This window comes from Lynx rufus, unplaced genomic scaffold (assembly GCF_022079265.1).
Source record: "Lynx rufus isolate CCGP_SWC_20201006 ecotype Redwood Valley unplaced genomic scaffold, mLynRuf1.p SCAF_2, whole genome shotgun sequence".
Lineage (NCBI taxonomy): Eukaryota > Metazoa > Chordata > Mammalia > Carnivora > Felidae > Lynx > Lynx rufus.
Window position 1 is genome coordinate 99,695,227 of NW_025814834.1, and position 21,203 is coordinate 99,716,429.

General features: G+C 36.7%; 1 protein-coding gene across 1 annotated transcript in view; it reads left to right on the forward strand.

Moving 5' to 3' along the window:
* Positions 1–21,203, forward strand: part of DPP10 (dipeptidyl peptidase like 10) — a 649,764-nt gene that overhangs the window by 132,014 nt on the left and 496,547 nt on the right. The window contains exon 2 of the mRNA XM_047084533.1: positions 15,757–15,871. Coding sequence (XP_046940489.1) covers positions 15,757–15,871 — 115 coding nt within the window. The remainder of the gene's footprint in view (positions 1–15,756; positions 15,872–21,203) is intronic.

A 21,203-nucleotide genomic window follows, 5' to 3' on the forward strand; every position in this document is an offset into this window, starting at 1 on the left:
CTCTCTCATGCTCTCTCTCTTTCTCTCAAAGATAAATAAATGTAAAAACAAAACTGTCATTTCAAAGGACCTACTTTCCCTGATTCAGTAACAGTGAATACTCATGAACAATTACATGTAGTTTTTTAGTCTTTAAATTTGAGAGGCACGGTTACAAAACTTAAATTTATGCATACTAAACAGTTCATGAACAGTTTTCACTTGCATTATTTCCTGGAAGGCTCACAAGTAGCATGTACAAGTTGGTAACATCACCTCCATTTTGTATGCGAGCAAAACGAGGCTTTGTCTCATCTAATAGGAAAATGAGGATGGGTTTTGTGACATGCTTGATACATCAGACAAAGCCCAATGGCGTTATTTGGGCATAAAATGTTATTTCTGTTTGATGCCTAAGAAACTGAAAGTTTTATCTTAAGTCACACAAGTTATTATTAATGTGGGCAAACTAGGCTACTACTCAGTTTACTGTTCTCTATTTCTATATCATGAATATTTCACATTAGACACAGATAAGTCATTGTCAAGTTAGTTTTGCATCACACGTGGATATAAAATTAGTTTTAAAAGAGTATTGAAAATTAAGAATTGAATTCTGAGGGGCACCTGGGTGGCTCAGTTGGTTAAGCTTCTAACTTCAACTCAGGTCATGATCTCACGGCTTGAGAGTTCGAGCCCTGCATGGGCCCTGTGCTGACAGTTCAGAGCTTGGAGCCTGCTTCGGATTCTGTGTCTCCCTCTGTCTCTAACCCTCCCCGGCTTGTGCTCTGTCTTTCTCTCTCTCTCAAAAATAAATAAACACCAGAAAAATAAAAAGAAAAGAATTGAAATTCTGAAAGGACCTTCAAGATGAAGATTTGAATATTAAACAAAGCCAAAAAATAGTTTCTTAGTTTGTTACATTCGTATATTCAATAAAGATGAGTGGATGAACCATGTATCCAAAACTGTGTGGGGCAATGCCATACCATGAGAAATGAGCAGATTCTCCCCTGTTCATAGGCAGGAGGTTAAAGTACTAAAACATTAGAAAGAGTTAGCAGCCTGCTCATTTCCTGAAATAAGGTTCAAAGATGGGATTGCCTGGCCTGGTAGCAGTTCATGCTGGGTAATCAACCATAGAAATTTAGGGCTATTGATTCAGTTTATAGATCACTGAGATTCTTTTAGTGCTCTTTAACCACCAACATACAGCTTCTGAGATGAGTGGACAGCTGTCTTCTGCAATGTCTCTTCTCCTTAGATTTCAGATGAAGATAACTAGTTCACCTTCTAGTCTTCACGTGGCTGAGATGCATCCCTCAAGATTAAAACCCTATTCTTAATTCTTAGGGCATAAACCTAAGCATAGTGCTTCCTTATCAATATTTTTGTGAACATTTACTCTAGTTGGTGTTGAGGATACGAAGATGAATATGAAATGGTCTCTGACCAGGCAGAACTCATTTGAGACTAAATCTTGATTTGATAAATAACAGATCAAGAAAATAACGAAAGTGATCATTTTGTCTCCGGCACTGCTAGTTGGGTATATAATTATAACAGGTTAGGTCAATTGTGTATGTACCAGAGCTAGTAAGTAGATAATTAGAGATTAAAATCTGCCTGTACTGACTGCGAAGCCACTAAGTTGTAAGGCTTCCACCAAATTCTTCGAGGGCAAAAGGATCGTTTTAGCAGTTCCAGAACTATATCACTCCAGCGTTTATTTTTTATGGCTAAGGTTCTCAAACTTGAGTGTGCCAAGGAATGATGCACAGGGATCATGGAGAGCTTGTTAGAGGAACAGTTGTTCAGCCTTTCCACAGAAACTTAGTAGGTCTGTGGTAGGGCTGAATAATTTGTATTCCTATAATCACAGAGGTGACACTAAAAATTATTTGAGTAGCTCTGACCTAGGGAAATGTGTGTCATACTTTAGCATGGAGCAGAATCCTCTGGAAGTCTTGTTAAAATGAATTGTTGGGCTTATCCTGGCCATAGAGATTCAAAAGGTCTGGGGTGGGACTGAATATTTTTTATTTCCAATGATGATATTTATTTTCAGATGATATTCACCAGCATCTAAAAGTCAGCTTTGGAGTCTGCTGGTTCATGGACTGCACTGAGCTAAGGAACTATCTAAATGGATTGACAGAAGCACCCTACTAAGAATCCAAGTTTACAAAATATAAAACCTTTGATCAAAATAAGTACTTCACTTAACCTGGAGTTCTCCATCAGTGAGGTAGCAAAAAGTGACAAACTGTGAATGACATGAATTTTATGGGAAATTTTAAGAAGTAAGTACAATAAGTAACAACTGATTGTGAGACCTAAGAAAGATGTTAGTTACAAGGATAGAAGGAAAAGTAGGCTGCTTGAAGGATACAGTGATGACCTTTAGCCATCTGTCTACTTAGAGATCAATTTTTTTTTTTTTAATTTTTTTTTTCAACGTTTATTTATTTTTGGGACAGAGAGAGACAGAGCATGAACGGGGGAGGGGCAGAGAGAGAGGGAGACACAGAATCGGAAACAGGCTCCAGGCTCTGAGCCATCAGCCCAGAGCCCCACGCGGGGCTCGAGCTCACAGACCGCGAGATCGTGACCTGGCTGAAGTCGGATGCTTAACCGACTGCGCCACCCAGGCGCCCCATTTTTTTTTCTTTTAAAAATAGCTTGTCTGGGGCACCTGGGTGGCTCAGTCGGTTGAGTGTCTGACTTCAGCTCAGGTCATGATCTCACAGTTTGTGGGTTCGAGCCCCACGTTGGGCTCTGTGCTGCCAGCTCAGAGCCTGGAGCCTGCTTCAGATTCTGTGTCTCCCTCCCTCTGTCCCTCCGCGCTTGTGCTCTGCCTCTCAAAAATGAATAAATGTTAAAAAAATTCGAAAAATAGCTTGTCCATGTGTTCTCTTTTTAACATGAACATATAAAATTGCTAGAAAATTTGCATGATATCAAAAGTGGAATTGGATGGTATCACTGGAAATACTGTTCATGTAGCGCACACAGGGCCAAGGGCTGGGGAACTTCACTGGCCAGAGGTAAACCTGAGAAGGAATCAGTAAAGAAAATGGTGAAGTGGCTAGCAATGGATTCAAAAAACAAAAATACAAACAGGAGAATGTGGTGTTGCAGGAGCCGAGAAAATATTGTCCTCTGAGGATTCAATGGTTAATGGATGATAATGCTGTAAGAAGTCATGTATTAAAATAGAAAAATTGTCTGATGTGGTACCATAGAGACCATGAAGACATCTCATTTGAGTGTTGTGTGGAACCCTAGTTGTCCTTCCTTACAGAAAGAAGGTATAATGAGAAAATGCATGTCAAAAGTAAGCAATTCTGTTTGTGTTCATGGGTCTTTTTTCTTTGAAATGTTGTTTCTAAAGTTTTTATTAATATCACATGTGTATTGCTAGCACAGATTTAGATTATGTATCAATATCTGGCATCCATCATTATTTTTCTTTGTTTCAAAATTATTCTATTTTCATATGTTTATTTTTCCAGATGAATTTAAGATAGTTTTATCAGTTTAAGAAGATCGAGTTCTGTTAGGATTTTTATTGGAATTACCTTAAATTTTTAGCTTAATCCAGAAAAATGAACATATTAACATATTGCATTTTCTTTACGGGGAATTCATTGATTCCCTTCATCTTTCAAGTGGTCTTGATAAATCTTCCAGTAAAATTTTGTGGTTTTCTTTCTTTGGATACTAAAACTTTCTAAAGTAATTAAAGTATTACTTTAATCTGTTGCTATTGTGAATTCTTCTGTTATCTACATTTTTAAAACTGTGGCAAAATATGTATAACAGAATTTCCCATTTTAATTCTTTAAACGTGTATAGTTCTGTGATATTAAGTATATTCACATTGTGCAACTTTCACCACTGTGAATCTCCAGAACTTTTTTGTCTTCTCAGACTGAAACTCCACATACACCAAATAATATCTTCTCCTTTCCTCCTCCCCCCCACCGCCCCCATCTCCTGGTAGGCATCCTTCTCATTTCTAGCTCTATGAACTTGACTTTTCTAGGTAACATTTATAAGTACTTGTATAACTGGAATCCTATACTTGTCCTTTTGTGATGGGCTTATATCACTTAGCATAATGTTTTTAAGACTCATCCATGTTATAGCATATATCAGCATTTTCTTTCTCTTTAAGGATAAATAATATTGCATTGTATGTGTATAACATCTTTTACTTTTCCATTCATCATTGATGGGAAGTTGGATTGCTTCCACTTTTGGGTTACTAGCAAATAATATTGTTATGAATGTGAATGTGCAAATATCTCTTCAAATCACTGATTAATGATAGCTCCCCTAATCTCTCTTTGGTTACTATTTGCAGGTGATATCTTTTCTATCCTTTTGTTTTCATCCTAGGTGTGTCCTTAGATCCATAGTGAGTCTTTTGTAAACAGCATATACTTGAATCCTATTTTTTTCCTTTTATGCATTTTGCCAATTTTTTTTTATTAGGGTGCTTGATCCATTTACTTTAAAAATAATTACTCAGGGGCACACCTGGGTGGCTTGGTCTATTAAGCATCTGATTCTTGGTTTTCACTCAGACCATGATCTCACAATTTTGTGAGTTCAATGCTCTCATCGGGCTCTGCGCTGACAGTGTGGAGCCTGCTTGGGATTCTCTGTCTCTCCTTCTCTCTCTGTCCCTTCCCCACCTGTGCTTTCTCTGTCTCCCTCAAAATAATAAACTTAAAAAAATTACTCAGGGAAGGACTTACAATTGTCACTTCGTTTGTTTGTTCTATGTCCTATAGCTTTTTGTCCCTCATTTCCTTTTTACTACTCTCATTTGTGTTTCATTGGTCTTTTTGTGTGATGTAATTTTACTCCTTTCTCATGTCCTTCTGTGTTTATTTTAAAGAATTTTTTTGTGCTTATCCTGAGGATTATACATAGCATCCAAAAGTCATAACAGTCTATTTTAAGCAAATACCAACATAACAATTGCATACAAAAAGTCTTTCATAGCACTATCCTTCCTACTTTGTTATTAATGTTATAAATTATATCTTCTTATTGTATACTTATCACGTAGACTTATAATTATTTTCATATTTTTGTTTTTTAAATCCTGTAAAAGACCAAAATGTGGAATTAAGAGCCAAGCCAGAATTACACTAGTCCTATTTTTTATGTTTGTCCTTATATTTGCCATTATGGATGAAGTTTGTATTTTCATATGGCTTCAAGTTACTGCCTAGCACCTTCTCATTTCAACGTGGCCTGCTTTTAACATTTCTCATAGGGAAAGTCTACTAGCAGTATGCTTCCTCACTTTGTTTCCTTTTCTTCTTCAAAGGAGAGTTTTTTGTTTGTTTGTTTGTTTTCTTTCTGTGTCTTAAATGTGTCATCCTACTACCTCTGTCCTGCAAGCTTTCTGCAGAAATCCTCTGATAATCTTAATGTCGATACTTGTACAATATCTTGTAAAGTGACTTGCAGTGAGTCAGTTTTCTCTTTACTCTTTGATAGGTCTTTGGCTTTAAGTAATTTGGTTATATGTGTCTCAGTGTGGGTGTCTGTGTTCATCCTGATTGGAGTTTATTTGTGCTTTTTGTGTTTCTTGTGTTTTGATATTCACATCTTTCCTAAAATGTATAAAGTTTCAGTCATTATGTCTTCAAATAAGCTTTCTGACCCTTTCTCTCTTTGTTCTTCTGGGATTCCTATAACATATATATTCATTTGTTGGATGGTGTCCATTAAGTCCCTTAACTTCTGTTCACTTTTCTTGATTCTTTTTTTTTCCTTTTGTTCTTCACACTTAATAATTTTAAATGACCAGTCTTCATTGAGTTTTTTTCTGATGTTTGCATCTGCTATTGAAGTCCTCTAGTGAGTTTTTCAACTGAATTATTGTGTTTTTCAACCAAGAATTTCTGTTTGTTTTTTTTTTTTTTTTATAATTTCTATAGTTCTCTTGATATTCTTATTTGGCTTATATATCATTTTTCTGATTTCCTTTAGTTGTTTGAGCATATTTCTGATAACTGCTTTAAAGTCTTTCTCTAGTAATTTTGAAGGCTTTGTTATTCTACAGTGGATTTGAGAAGATTTATTTTGTTCCTTTGAACGCACCACTTCTCCCTGATTCTTTGTATTTCTTGTGATCGTTTGCTGCAAATAGGGAATTTGAAAATATTGGCATCTTTCTCAGTCTTTGTAGACTGGCTCTGTGCAGAGAAAGACGTTCACTAGTTAGTACAGTATGAAGGTTCAAGATCTTCTCAGATCTTTTTGCAATATTTTGCTTCCTCGGGCTCATGTGTGCATTTCCCCCACCCACCCTCCACAGTTCCCCTTTGTATGTGGATATTTTTAAATATTGTGATTATCCTACAGGTTTCACCCTAGCTTTTTCTAGAGGCCTTAGGTGTTCTACTGTGTTTCTCTGCCTATAATTTCTTGTTCTCATATTCTGCATGTCTGTGGTTCCACCCAGTTTTAATGTACCATGTACCACTGCCTTCCAGGGATTCTTATCTCTGCAGCCATTTCTCTCTGATCTCCAAGTCATGCAAGACAGAAATTAATCCCTCAAATAGCCCACAGACAGACCAGTGGGCTTTTGTGGGAAAAAAAAAATTAGAATTAGGCTACTTCTTCTTGACCATACTTCACTGTGTTGGGGGCAGTGGGAGGGTAGGGCATTTTAAAAATGCCATGAAATTTCATTTTTTAATGTGGCTTTTTTTTATTGGGCTTTTGCTTGATTGCTGCAGATCCTTAGCTGGTTTGCAGGGCTCCCACAAACTATTTTAATCAGTCTGTAGTTGTATAGTCTACTTGATATTTGTGTGGGGAAGATGGGGACTTAGAGTTTCTTAGTCTCCTATCTTGCTGCTATCAGATCTGTTTAAGTTTATTTATTTTTTAGAGAGAATGAGTGAGGTAGGGACAGAGAGAGAGGAGAGAGAGAGAATCCCAAGCAGGCCCCACACTAATAGTGTAGAGCCCTATATGGGGCTTGAACTCACAAACCATGAGATCATAACCTGGGTCAAGGTCAAGAGTCAGATACTTAACTGACCCAGCCACCTAGGTGCTCCCAGATCTATTTTTTTTAAAATTGCTATGTTTTTTAGTTGTGGTTTTGAACTCTAAATATGTTCAGATTCATAGATGCTCAGTCAAACTCCTAAATCATGATAATAGGAAGGTAAAGCTATTACTACATAATATATTGATGATGCTGTCATCCTTGTTTTCTTTCTAATTTAATGATGATCCATCTAGGAGTGTGTCACCACCATCATAATTATTGAGGAGAGATAAATGTCAAAGTATAATTGAGATAATTGCTAGTTCTTTTATAAACAAATTAATGGTGAACAAATAAAACCAAATCAGAATTAAAAAAAAAAAAAGTAAGGCAGATAGCAATAAAAGAGTCTTAATTTGCATATCTAACAAGCTCCCATGTGGTGGTGAGGCTATTGTCTATAGTTCACACTATGAGTAGTAAACACTGTTTCATCTACATTAACAGCACAAAACTATAACAAGCATAATTTTGAAAAAATATATAACTTGTGATCACACTTTAGGGGTGCCTGGATGGCTCAGTCTGTTAAGCATCGGACTTCGCCTCAGGTAGTGATCCCAGCATTGGAGCCCCTTGTTAGGCTCTGTGCTGACAGCTTGGAACCTGCTTCAGATTCTGTCCCCCTCCCTGATTGCCCCTCCCCCACTCACACTCTGTCTCTCTCTTTCAAAAATAAACATTTACAAAACGTCAAAAAAAAAAATACACACTTTACTTAGTATAGTCCTCTAATCAGAGAAGCATGATGAATGAGAAAATTGTGAATGACCATGAATGTATTTAAGAAGCAGTAGGCGTTAGGGGCACCTGGGTGGCTCAGTCAGTTAAGCGTCTGACTTCAGCTCAGGTCATGATCTCACAGTCTGTGAGTTTGAGCCCCGCATCAGGCTCTGTGCTGACAGCTCGGAGCCTGGAGCCTGCTTCAGATTCTGTGTCTCCCTCTCTCTCTGCCCCTCCCATGTTCATGCTCTGTCTCTCTCTGTGTCAAAAGTAAATAAAAACATTTAAAAAAAATTAAAAAAAAAAAAAAGAAGCAGTAGGCGTTAGAGGCACCTGAGTGGCTCAGTTGATTGAGCCTCCAATTCTTGATTTTGGTTCAAGTCATGATCTCACAGTTTGTGAGTTTGAGTCCTGCATCAGGCTCTGTTCTGACAGCATGGAGCCTGCTTGAGATTCTCTCTCTAACCCCTCCCCTGCTCCCATGCATGCTCACTCACTCTCTCTCTCTCAAAATAAATAAATAAAACTGAAAAAGAAGGAGTAGGCATTATAAATATTAACTACATATTAGATATGAGATACAATCTTTATGATTATATTTTTATTGATACTCTTTTTTAAAAGTCTATTTATTTTTGAGAGGAAGAGAAAGAAGCAGGAGCAGGGGAGGGGCAGAGAGAAAGGATCCCAAGCAGGCTCCTCATTGTCAACATGGAACCTGATGTGAGGTTTGAACACTTGAACCTTGAGATCATGACTTGAGCCAAAATCAAGAGTCCAACACTTAACCAACTGAGCCACCCAGGTGCCCAAGTGATATTCTTAATATATGTGTTGTGGGGTACTATGGCTGTATCTCCTGAAATTGGACAATATTTAAGGATTATTTAATTAAGCTCCTGCATTTAATTCAGTAAAATTTTATTTCATTAACTTATTTTTATTTAAAGTGAGTTTAAAATTTCTTTATGTGCTATGTTTTTAAGAGATAGTATTGAGAGAGTGGAGGAATTTAATAAAATTTGGAACTTTTCCTTGTTTTAGTACACTCCAAAATATTTTTTTAATGTTTATTTATTTATTTTGAGAGAAAAAGCATGAGCAGGGGAGGGGCAGAGAGAGAAAGGGAGAGAGAGAAACCCAAGCAGACTCTCAGCACAGAGCCTGTTGTGGGGCTCAAACCCACAAACCATGAGATAATGACCTGAGCTGAAATCAAGAGTCCGACACTCAACTGATTGAGCCAGCCAGTTGCCCCCAAAATGTTTTAAGTGGTACAAGATTAATTGTTTTTTGAAGACAAAATCTGTGGTCCTCTATTTTGGGGGAGATCTTTAAAAATTACCCCAATTTTGTTTATTGGTCTGTTCCATGTTGTAAATTTTGTCAATTAGTTTTGCTAAAAGAAAAAAAAAGCACACTCTGTTAAACTTGCCAAATACCTAAGCATGTATTTTTATGGACACTTCCCACTTTTTTAAAAAATAAAATCTGTGATTCCTTTTTTCATTCCAGATTTTGCATGGTTATGTAATCTCAGCACATCCAGAACCTCATATTTTACTGATTGGATGTTCAAAGCAAATTTCTTATATCATTAAGGAAGTTAAAACTTCTCCCCTCATTTCCCATGGAAAAATTTTTTTATAATTTCCTGTTTTAACCTTATTTATACAACCTTGTATTAATTATACTGGTGGCTAGCAAAATCTTCATTAGAGTTTATGCTCATTGGGGACAGTTCTTATTTTAATTTGTATTCCTATCTTCATCTAGTTTAATATTTTACCCACTAAAATACTCCCGTATATTTTGTGAAATAGAATTGTTTAAAGATAATTGGCCAACTGTTGATTCCCTACATCTTAAGGTTTTTCAAACCTTAATCCTAATCATCTCTAATATCATGAAATAGTATAGAACATTTGAAAGTATTTTAACTTTGATTAAGATATTTACTAATTATTTGGTATAAATGTCTGGATTCTGTCTAACCTTTTCATTGTTGAGAATGTGAGCACCATGAGTAAAGTAAAATTATTTAAATAAAAATAATTGAACTTCTGAGCTATTTAACAGAAAATGAACTAGTAGAATGTGTCATACCCCCCTTTTTTTAATTTAAGGACCCCCCTTTTTTTTTAATTTAAGGAACTTATTTGAATTCATTTCAGAAAACATTAACACTTTGATTTTGTGAAGACTTCAGTACAGTAGAGAGTTTTGAAGTAATAAAAGAAGTATAGGTAGGGGATAAAATAAAAGTGAAGAGTTGAGTTTTCGGATGGTTGGTATGGTTGTATTGAGAACCAAGCTAAGAATCGCTGTATTTAATACTAATATTCTAAGCCTGAAAATCTAAGTTCTCCTTTTCAAATAGCAATAAAGATATTTTAAAGAATCTTCCCTGTGGTTCTCAGAAAGTAGACATGTGGTAGAAGAAAATCTATTTTTATTAAATACACCCACATCTAATCTACAGACATAATTCAACATTATGATTCTCCCTTTGAATCTTCCTCTAAATGTTATCACTTTCTGAGACTATTATAATATGGAGGGATCATATTTCTTCTCATGGTGCATATGGCAGTGAATACATTGTAGTTGTCTAAGGGAAAGTACAAGTGGGATATATAAGTTTATAAAGGCCCTCACATTTTTTCTTTACTTTTTAGAGAAGATAGGATCACTTTGGCTTTCCCCCATTATTTTGCAAATGAAATGACATATAAATTTTATATGTTTTTTGTGTGATTTCCAGCACTTTTTTCTTTGCACTTGAACAAATAAATAAAACATGCATTTTGATTTAGGTCAACTATTTTTTTAGTGGACAACCTTGTCATATAAGCTCAACTGTTCTCTGGAAGGTGATGAGTAGATAGGCTGTCGATAAAACATGAATAGCTAGGTTACAGACCCAGTTCCTTTCTAGTACTGACTTGTCTCTTGATAGTCTCAGCACTGAATATTATCTGGAATTGGACACAAATGTTTCAACTGATGCATCCGTCTACTAGAGAACTAATTTACAAAAGCAGCTCTTGTATGGATTATTACATACTTGTCTTTGTATCTTTGAAGGTACCTCAGACCTATTCTGTGAATATGATTTCCAGCATTGACTCGGTTCTGCCTCCACAACATCTAGATGACCTCATTGCCAACTCCTTAACATGTTTTCTCAGGTTGCTGCACAGCACCATACCTGTTCTGTGGGCCTAGCAAGTGAACTTAATTGGTTTCAGGTGTTGGCTTGTAGAAAGTCCTTGAAAAGCAAAGCCAGTTAGGACCACTTTCCATAGCAATGGAAATTATGAAGTTTGTTTAAGAACTTAACTTGAATGTTGGCAACTGCATTTTGGAAAGCTAGCATCAGATAAATGAGGCTAAAAATAACTGCAGAGAAATTAATCTTTAGCAAGTAGCTACATTTTAAAAATTCGCTCTTAATGTGTATTTAACTAATGGCACTGTATCTCTATCCCCCTTTGGGTTTCCATTTATACCACTTAATTAATTGGGCAATTATTTTCTAAGCACCTATTAAGAGAACCAGAGATTGTTAAGCGGTTTGAGAAATCCGAAGTTGTCTAAGATGTCATTCTTACTTTAAGCAGATAGTGACTTTGACAGGGATATGATGGCGTTTTACATATGGCTTTAAGCATTATCATGAGAACCACTACCACTACCGTCATCATTATCTTTATCATAGCTGCTATCATTCATTCATTTGTTTTAGAATTATCTATGGCATGCCTAGTATGTGTCAAACACTTTTCCCAATCCTGGGGATACAGCACATGTACTATATTAATGACACCATGATGTTTCTATTCTGGAGGGGTGAGAAGGATAGAAGGAACATTTAAACACCTTAATATATATTCTTAAATAGCTTAATATATTACTATAGATACATGACTAAATATGACTTGCGATATACCTAAAATGATAATGCTATGAAGAAAAAGAAAGGGGAGGGAGCCGATAGAAGGGATATGAAATGTTACTTGAGAGAGAGTGGTCAGGAAGGAGCATCAGAGATGAGACTTGAATGTAGAGACAGAGTGATCTAAGTTAAGAGTGTTGAGGAGGAACATTCCAAGCAGTTCATTTCATGTGAATTTTATTGCGAGTAAGAGTTTTGTTTGAAGAATTGATTTTAATCCTTACATTTAAAAATAATTACATTATTACTCCATTTGTTCAGATAAACCCCCCCCCCAAAAAAAAAAATTTGAGGCTCAGAAAAGTACATCTTTGCATTCTCACAGCTGTTAAGTGGTAGGGGTGGATTCAGCCTATTAGTACAATGTATTTTAGGCATTTTTTTTCCAGAGGAAGGGAAATCATGTGGCTTGCATAAGTAGGTGAAATTCGGAAGAGAAGAGACATTAGAGCTGGATGTTGAATGATGGGCAGTGCCTGCAAGTGGAGGCATGCAAAAGGGATTAGATGGGAAAGAATCCGGATGGAAGGTGAGGTGAAGGCTGAGGCATCAGAGGCATCTGTGCCAAATGGTTACCAGAGCAGTATGGGGCTGTGTTCCTTCTCAAAAGGGATCAAGCTGGATGAGGAGACTGGAGCTTGGCAAGAGACAAGTGTTAGGCTAAATTGTCTCATTTGCATTTTGATTATTTAGCTAGTACTGGGACACTAAAGGACTTTGTGTAATAAAGGGACAGAAGTAAAACCATGTTTTATAAATATTGCCTTGGTAAGAGATGGAAAGGGGAGGATTTTATTAGGAGCTCATTAAGTCTGCAGTTCCAAAACAGACTAGGAGATGCCTTGGGTATTGATGAGTCATCTTAAAAGTAGCCACACATTCTTATGTGAATCACTTTATGAACAGGAACAAAATTTTTCTCTTTTTTTTTTTCACTCAAATGTGTTTCACCATTTTAAAAATGGTATATTTTCCCAGTCTGCCATGACTAGGGAAAATATAAATTTATTGGAAAGGCATCACACAGCTTTTCTTTAATTGTGAATTTTCTCAAATAAAAGGTGATAAAGTACAACTGTTACTATGTCGGGGTCCACATCATTCCTTGACTCATTGATTTATTTATTGCCTCATGCATTTATCCTTGACATATTTATCTTTAGAACATCATATGTAAGTGGTTAAGAGCCAGAGTTTATGGACTGGACCCTGAGATCCCCCACTTATTAATTGTAAGTGGGTTTTTAATTAATCTCTCCATGTTCCATTTTTCTCATCTGCAAATCTGTCAAAATAATAGTAATCACACCTGATTTTTCTGGGGATTATGAGAGATTATGAACATAAAATATTCAGTATAATACCAAACCTATAGTAAGATATCTAGGCTATTATTACTGTTAGACCACTTTTGGTAGACATTATATGGTTACATCCTATTCAAAAACTGAAAAGTACACTCTGAAGTCATTTCTTTAATAATTCGCCTTGTGTTTAAGAGTATGGTACCCACTGGGTAACTAGTTTGTGAAAGCATCCCATGAATGCTCCTGTTAACCACTATCCTGAGAATGCAGAAATCCTATCTTCCCTCTATATGCCCATCAAGCAGGAGGTATAGAAGAACATGTTGTGCAGTGTCCAAAGACAGGGGCTCTGGGGATAGCCAACCTGGAGCATCTCCTTTGTAACAGAGTGTCCTGATGGCAGGCCCTGATATCCTTAGAACTCTCACCATGCAAGGAGGAAGGAGGTGGCAGGTAGTTGCTCAGGCAGGTTGCTGTGATGTGCACACTTGCTGCACTTAGATCCCAGCAGCAGATGCTTGTCCCATTGGCCACTCATGGACTCCCTGTAAGGAAGTTTCCCCAATCAAACTACATCTCAGTTGCTGTCTCTGGGTCTTGTCTTTGGCCTTACTGGACCATCACCCACTCTAGGCTTAGAGTCTGGTGAGGTGGCTGCCTATCCAGTGAGGAGGAACCAAGATCAGAATCAGTAGATTTAAAATTATAATTTACTCTTGATTCCTTTACTGGAGTGAGATGTCGGTTATAATTGCTAATACATTTGACCCTTGAATAATGTGAGGGTTAGGGACATTGGCCCCAGCATAGTCACAAACCCATGTATAACTTTCGATTCCCCAAAACATAACTGCTTATAGCCTACTATTGACTGGAAGCCTTACCAATAACATAAACAGGCAATTGATACTTACTTTGTTTTATGTATTATATACTGTATGTGTGGGTGTGTGTATATATGTATATAAACACATTTCTTACAATAAAGTAAACTTGAAAAAATAAAATGTTAAGAAAATCATAAGGGAGAGAAAACACATTTACAGTAAGTACTAAACTAAAAAAATCTGTGTATAAGTGGACATGTGCAGTTCAAATAAATATGAATGGAGATTCTAACCAAAACTCAAGAGAAATAGGGGTGTTGGATAACAAGCATTAAAAAGCATAGAAAAGAGGTATAGAGTGAGTCATTAAAAAAAGAATAGAATGGGGGCGCCTGGTTGAGTGCCTCAGTTGGTTCAGGTCATAATCTCAGGGTTCATGGGTTAGAGCCCCACATCAGGCTTTGAGCTGACAGTGTGGAGCCTGCTTTAGATTCTCCAACTCCCTCTTTCACTGCCCCTCCCCTGTTCATTCATATTCTCTCTCTCTCTCTCTCTCTGAAATAAAAAAAAAATAAAAATAATAGAATTGATCTCTGCTGGATTTGGTTCATCAGACTGAAAGACACAGCAGTTGATCTGAGAAGGGGAAAAACTAGAACAAAATACCTTTCATGCACGTTCTCTTCTTACATTTATTTAGGGTTTAATTCTTTACATCCAAAGTATTTATGGCAGAATTGGAAGCCAATATCACTATATGAAAATGTGCTCAATGTTTTAACCCATGAGTCATAGGAACCCATTTATAATTTACTAAATGTTTGCTATCCTATTTATCTTTGTTTAAAGCAGAGCTGCTCTGAGGCTTGTTGAGTGATCTGTGCACACCTGGTGAACTGGGTACCTTTACATTTTGCTTCATTTGTCTTGCAAAAAAAAAATTAGCTACTTTTGAATAAAAAAAGTCTTTGTTGGGAAGGAGGAAGAGAAGCTGGGAGATGGGGTAGGAAGAAAGAAATGAGAGACTCAAGGTTTTATAAACTTCATTGCAAAGAAAATCTGGCATTCGTTTCAAGCCAGTGTGGGGTTTGCTTTGCTTTGGGGAGTTATGCTCACACAATTCTAGTCAACAGGGTAGAACACAGATCATCTGAAAAATGAAAAGCTTTACTTGATGTATTGTGAGAGATGCTCAAGTTTATCCTTCCCCATCCATCTTCCTCCTTGCCAATATTAGGCATGCTGCCTAGGGAGAGGATGCTATCAACCACTGATATAGAAGCACTCATTTAATTTAGTTACTACATCCTGTTGATTTTTATGAGTGGTGGGGGAGCCGTTTAAAAAAGACCTGTTGTGTTGACAGATGTGCCCTGCTCTACAGCATGGGGCATTTTGAATGATTTTCCCATCTCTAATCTTTTCCCCCCACTATCCAGTGAGAAAAGTAGTCCACAGTGCTTGGGAAATATTTGTCTAAATCTTTGTCATAGGTTCCATTGTAGTAAGAAAAAAATGTAAGTGGGTGTGCTTTATTTCCATAATTATTTTGCAGAGTACTTTGGCCATTGTCCTAGTGTTTATAGTCAATGCATTTTAACTCCATCTACATTTTGGACAGCAGGCCTAAAGCTCTGTTGGTTTATCTCTTACAGAAATAAGATTACCACCCCCGCACCCCCGCAAAAAAGATAGCCATTTATAATATATTCACCTTTGAATAATTAAAGGAGCTACCGAAGAGGAAAAGGATCCTAATCAGCTTTCAAACTGTGATTGTGCCATGCAGTGAATTATTCCTTTATGAATACATTTCTTTTGGAGCATGTATAATTATGAAACTTTTTTTTTTTATTTTTTCTATCTCGGTAGGAACTGGGAAGTAACAGCCCTCCACAGAGAAACTGGAAGGGAATTGCTATTGCCCTGCTGGTGATTTTAGTTGTATGCTCACTCATCACTATGTCAGTCATCCTCTTAACCCCAGGTAATCTGTCTTTATTCCTCTCTTATGATGGTATTGTGGATGATAATTTCACATTCAAATGCCTTAAGAGGGTAGCCATATGTGGTATCTTAAGACACATTAGCACCAGTTGGAATAAAAAAATGCATAACCAGACATTTTGCAAATGGCACTGTAATTCTGTGGTTCAAATACCATGCAAGATATTTTGGGGAAACTGAAATGTAAAATATATACGTTGAGAATGCCAAGGAGATTTTTGGTGTCCATTACTACTTAGAGACTTATGTTTGTCAGTTAATAAATGCAGGGGACATTTGACTTCTATAGTGGGTTGAAGATGAGGGAGTGGAGTCTGGAAGTTCCCATATATAGGTGATACCTCGACTATAATGATGGCGGTGAAGGAGGATTTGAGAGACAATGAGGGTTTGATGAAAAGAGAATGAGCTAAGCCCCTAAGTGCTTCTTTTTTCTGTTCTTTTCTTTCCTTGTAATTTTATATTCCCAGTTTCCCCTTGTCTAAAGAACATTGCCAAATTGCCCTTGCAGTGATCTTTAAATTGTGTCCTTTACATTAAAGAATTTAACACTAATATATAAATTATCAGAAGGCTTAATTCCTCTTTGGGGATTATTTCAGTACCCAGAAGTTTTACTGTTCTTTAGTAGGTCCTAATATTGGAAGACAGCAAAAGGCTGCTGACTTTTAAAACTCCCCAAAATATCTTCTAGGAACAAATCCATTTGGTATGCTATGACAACCTGCCCATCTAGCTTCCTCAAAGACTGGACACCCATATATTGCTCAGCATTATAAAAAAATAGTCATTTTCTGGGGTAGGTAGGATTGAGCTAGTCCAAAAATCAACCGATATAATGAAGTTACAGCCTGTTGTTGAATATTATGTATTTACACTTCATTTCTTGCCCCAGTTTTGTTACTTAGAAGTCCTTAAACATGTTGGACTTATTTCCCATGTACAAAATGTGATTAACAATAACAGCTCTCTTTCAGAGTTATTTAGTCAACTAATTATGGTGTCTAATTATACAAATGACAATATCAATTATTCCAGTATGGTACTTTGTGAAATCTATCATCTTGGTAAAAATATTGGCTTTGAAATATAAATTCCAAAAAATAGTTTGTAATTATTATTTAGCATATAAAGAGACTGAAAAAGAAACTAAGGGAATTGGGGTGGGGGGAAGAAAGCAGAAAGAAAGAGAAAGGAAGAAGGAAGGAACTGAGAGAGAGAGGAAGAGGGGAAGGGAGGGAAAGAGAGAAAAAGAGAAAGCAATTCGTTGATAAGAGCTGGCTTATCCAGAATTCTCTTCAGAAACCCTGTCTTATCTGGCTCATTTATACATCTGCAATCCAGTGTAATTGAGCAATGTAATGGCTCTAAGTTGTTGCAGAATGCCAAGAATCTTTGTTAAATGAGAATAAGCTTATGTCCGACATCATGTTTGTCTTAAGCGTCAGAATTTTAATGTAATTACTAAAAAATGAATGAGTTGAGTGTACTGTCTTCTACTGGGGACTCTTAACCAGATGGAGAAATTGGTGCCCTCATGCCTGTGTGTTTCTCTTGAACTTTCTTCCATCTGATTATAGTATGCTTTTCCAGTGATTTCTTCTCTCAGATTTTCTTGTTCTTCTCTGAGGCTATAGTGATACTTGGAGGTCTTTGAATGTTTGATATAAGCAAGACCTTATTGGGTTGGCCACTGACAAAATTAAACTTCCTCCTCACAACCTTTTCTGTGTTGTTCAGTATAAAAACAGTATAGCTGGCATCACTTTGTCATGCACTTATTCTCTATTAAAACAAGGGCTCTGAGCAAGGCACACCTTGGTTTGAGTTCTGGCTCCTAGTTTTGTGAAGTTAGCCAGTTATTGAACCTTGTCTGTCATTTCATTCTTCTGTATTATGGGCACAACATATAGTGCCAACTTTACAATGTTATTATGAGGGAGAGATGAGATAATATAATTCAAGTGTTTAGAATAGTATCTAGCACCACCGTTGCTATTCCTCTTATTATTGCTATTATTCCGTACTTATTGACCACCAGACATGATGCCAAACACTGCATTACATGAGGGAAATGTCTAAGAAAAAATAAAAATCTCTCTGGAATATGGATCTTCTGTGATTTCAAGTTTAAATTATGGCAGGTGGAAAGGGACTAAATATTTAATCGAAGTCAGTCTTTCAGTAGTCTGTGTTTTCATTCATTCATTCATTCATTCATCAGTAATTAATTATGGAGTTCTTACTACATTCTGGGTGCTGTGGGTAGCTGGCCTTGCTCTCTCCTGCTTTCTATCCATCACCTTCAACCCCCCCTTTTCCTAACTACACACACACACAACAACCACAAATCCTCAACCCAAAGACTTAATTTCATATAAGATTAATCACATGTTCAAATGTTTTTGGGTTTTACGGTCATTTTTGTCAAGAATATAATGATACAAAACAGGAGTCAGGACGCTGGAAAAAGTTTTGCTGCAAGGAATAGTTAAACTGTGTTATGCACTCTCTGTTTGCAAATTCAGAGCCACCAGAGACCTGGGAAATCCTAGAAACTGAAGAAGTAGATAGGTGTAGTCAGAGTGGTTAGGAATTTGAGTTATGAACAAGTAAATACCAGCCTAGTTACATGACCTTCATGGTGGGCTCAAACCGAACATAGTGAAATAGAAGGCTGGAGGACTAATAGTTTGTGGCCTAAGATATGAGTCCAAAGCCTTGAAGTACTTTTGCTTTCCTCATGAGACAGGGGAAAAAAAACACCTGCATTTGTTTAATCTCTGGTTCTGAGGACTAGAATGTGCATTGAGACCACTAGTGTAGACTTTGATTCCACACGTGTGGGTGCCTGTGCATGTCTGTGGTCAGAATCTAGTGCTCTAATTACACCATGTCTTTCCTCTTCTGACTGTCAGGTTTGAGACCCCTCTTCTGTACTAGAATAGATCCACAAAGGAAAACACAGAACTAGAAAGATAATATACAACACCCCCTTCTGTTGTTCCCTTTGTCCACCAATAGTCTCCAAGGCCACATTACTAGGGAAAACTACACAAGCAGATGGAAACTTTTAACCAGGAAGGGGAATCCATGTCATGAGGGGAAACTATTGATCCATAAATCATTCAGCAAAATAGTAGACCTCGAGAACTAAGGGCTGACTCTAGAACAATCCTTCTAGTAAGAGTGGGGGTTCAGAAATCCATATGCCTTTTATAGCTATAGAACCTGGGGCAAATCACTTATCTCATTTGACATCAGGTGTCTGGTTGAAGAAGAGGGTATTTTTGGTTCACCAGACTATCTAGTGATCTTTTGAGGTTTATTATAGCTCATATATCTATGATCTAATCAAATAACAGCAGTAACAACAACAGAAATAATGGTGGTCTGTTTGGTGACAAATGTAGGAACAGATAAAATCTGGTGAACTCACACTAAGCCTCTTCTACTTTGAAAAAAATATTTAATGGTTTTTTTTTTTTTGGGTGGGGATTGGAGAGGGAAGAAAGCATACAAAAAGTTATCTAGTCTAAGAAATGATTTAGAAACTATTTTGCTCAAAATAGCATCCCATTTTGGAGGTAAGTGCTAAGGAATGCAAGCCTATAACCAGAGAAACACATGTTCATTGTAATTTTGGTTTGATTGCAAATTTTATTACAGAAGTAATTTGACACAGGTGTCTTAATTTCCAAGCTTGTCAGCAACTTCCCTGCCTGGTGAAGAGAAGTCCTAATTATATTTGAAGAGTGGGTTAACCATTCAAGTATTTCTTTAATAAGTAACTATTTTTGAAAGGAACAAATTATTCACTTCTTTTTTTTCTGATTAAAGGGCAGACTTATTTAGATGCATCGATCAAGCCTACATATTTTTTTGTTTGTATTGAATTAAAAGAGCACTCATGTTTATTTTCAGAATATGTAACTGTAAGATCAATACTTATACTGTGCAAGTGTACGAGTGTACATTCATGCTTAGAGTTGTGGAAAACAGTCTTATGTAGCCATGCATGCATTTTGCAGCCTCATATTTATATTGAATATGTAGAATGAGAATGATCATGATCCAGAAACATTTCTTGCAGAATGTAGTTACCCATTGTGACCAGTTTTGAGAGGAGAGACACATTTTATGAGTTAAAATGTGTTTACTGGAGAATATTCTTTAAGCTTTCAATTTGGTTGCCATATTGAGATAGCCACCTGGGTTGACTGTGTATAATCTACCAATTTTTCAGCTAAAGTGGCCTGTTGCCCTTTGCTTGGTGTCTGCAATCAGTCAGTGTCAAAACAGGGTCATTGGTTTAATTTACCGTCATGGCTGACTAAAGACAACATTGTAAGGCACTGAAATCGTGTCTTCATCATTAGCTGTAGCTCATTAGGCAATTTCCCATTCCTTTAGTACCCTCTTTAGGTGAGCATTCTCGTCTGGTCTTTGCAGGTCTGTCAGAGCAAAAAAGAAAACAAGCATTCACATATAAACTATCGGCATTCATGCATAAGCCATCAGAATTCTGCTTGATCTCAGTTAAACAAGAATTTAATAGGGATCCTCTAGGACCCTATAAACATGCCTTTATTTTCACTTGTACAAGTATCTCTAATAGTAAGGATTTTACACCAGGCTCAGATGCCCTGTTGGGAAAGAATTTACACATGTTGAGACTGCCACTGTGATGTTAATAGTTAGGTAAATCTTTATGTCAGGTAAGGATTTGATCCATGAAGTTAGGCTCAAAGAGTTCACTATAACCAAGATTTAGGACGGGGAGGGAACCAGAGAAATTTAGACAAAGTTATCCAGAAAAACAAAACAAAATATAGAAGCAAACCTTTAAGGATGCATACTTGTCTTTGAAGAAATGCCAACTTTCCTATATTTTTCCCCAAAGAGTATGTAATCCTATCCTTTATGCCTCATCATACACCAACTTAGAGAAAGTGCAGTTTTCTAGGTAATACAGCTAAGGCCAGGAGAATTTGACTTAGGTGCCTAGTTTGTGGAGTAAGTATAGCAGAGCATGTGATTACATTGACCTTCAATTCAGACTGCCAAGTTCATGCCCTGGCCTTGATAGGGCGGTAAGACTTTGGGGTAAAGAATTCTTTTTTCCTGTTGTCTTTATTACACTGCAGGTTTTTTCTTTTTTCTTTTGTTTGTTTGTTTGTTTGTTTTGTTTTTAGAAAAAGAACTATCTGACCCTTTGAAAGGAGGCTTAAAAAATATTAATCTGTTCCTAATTATTAAAAAAATAATTTTCTAGAAAGCATTTGATAAAATTAAGTATTTTATTGGAATGG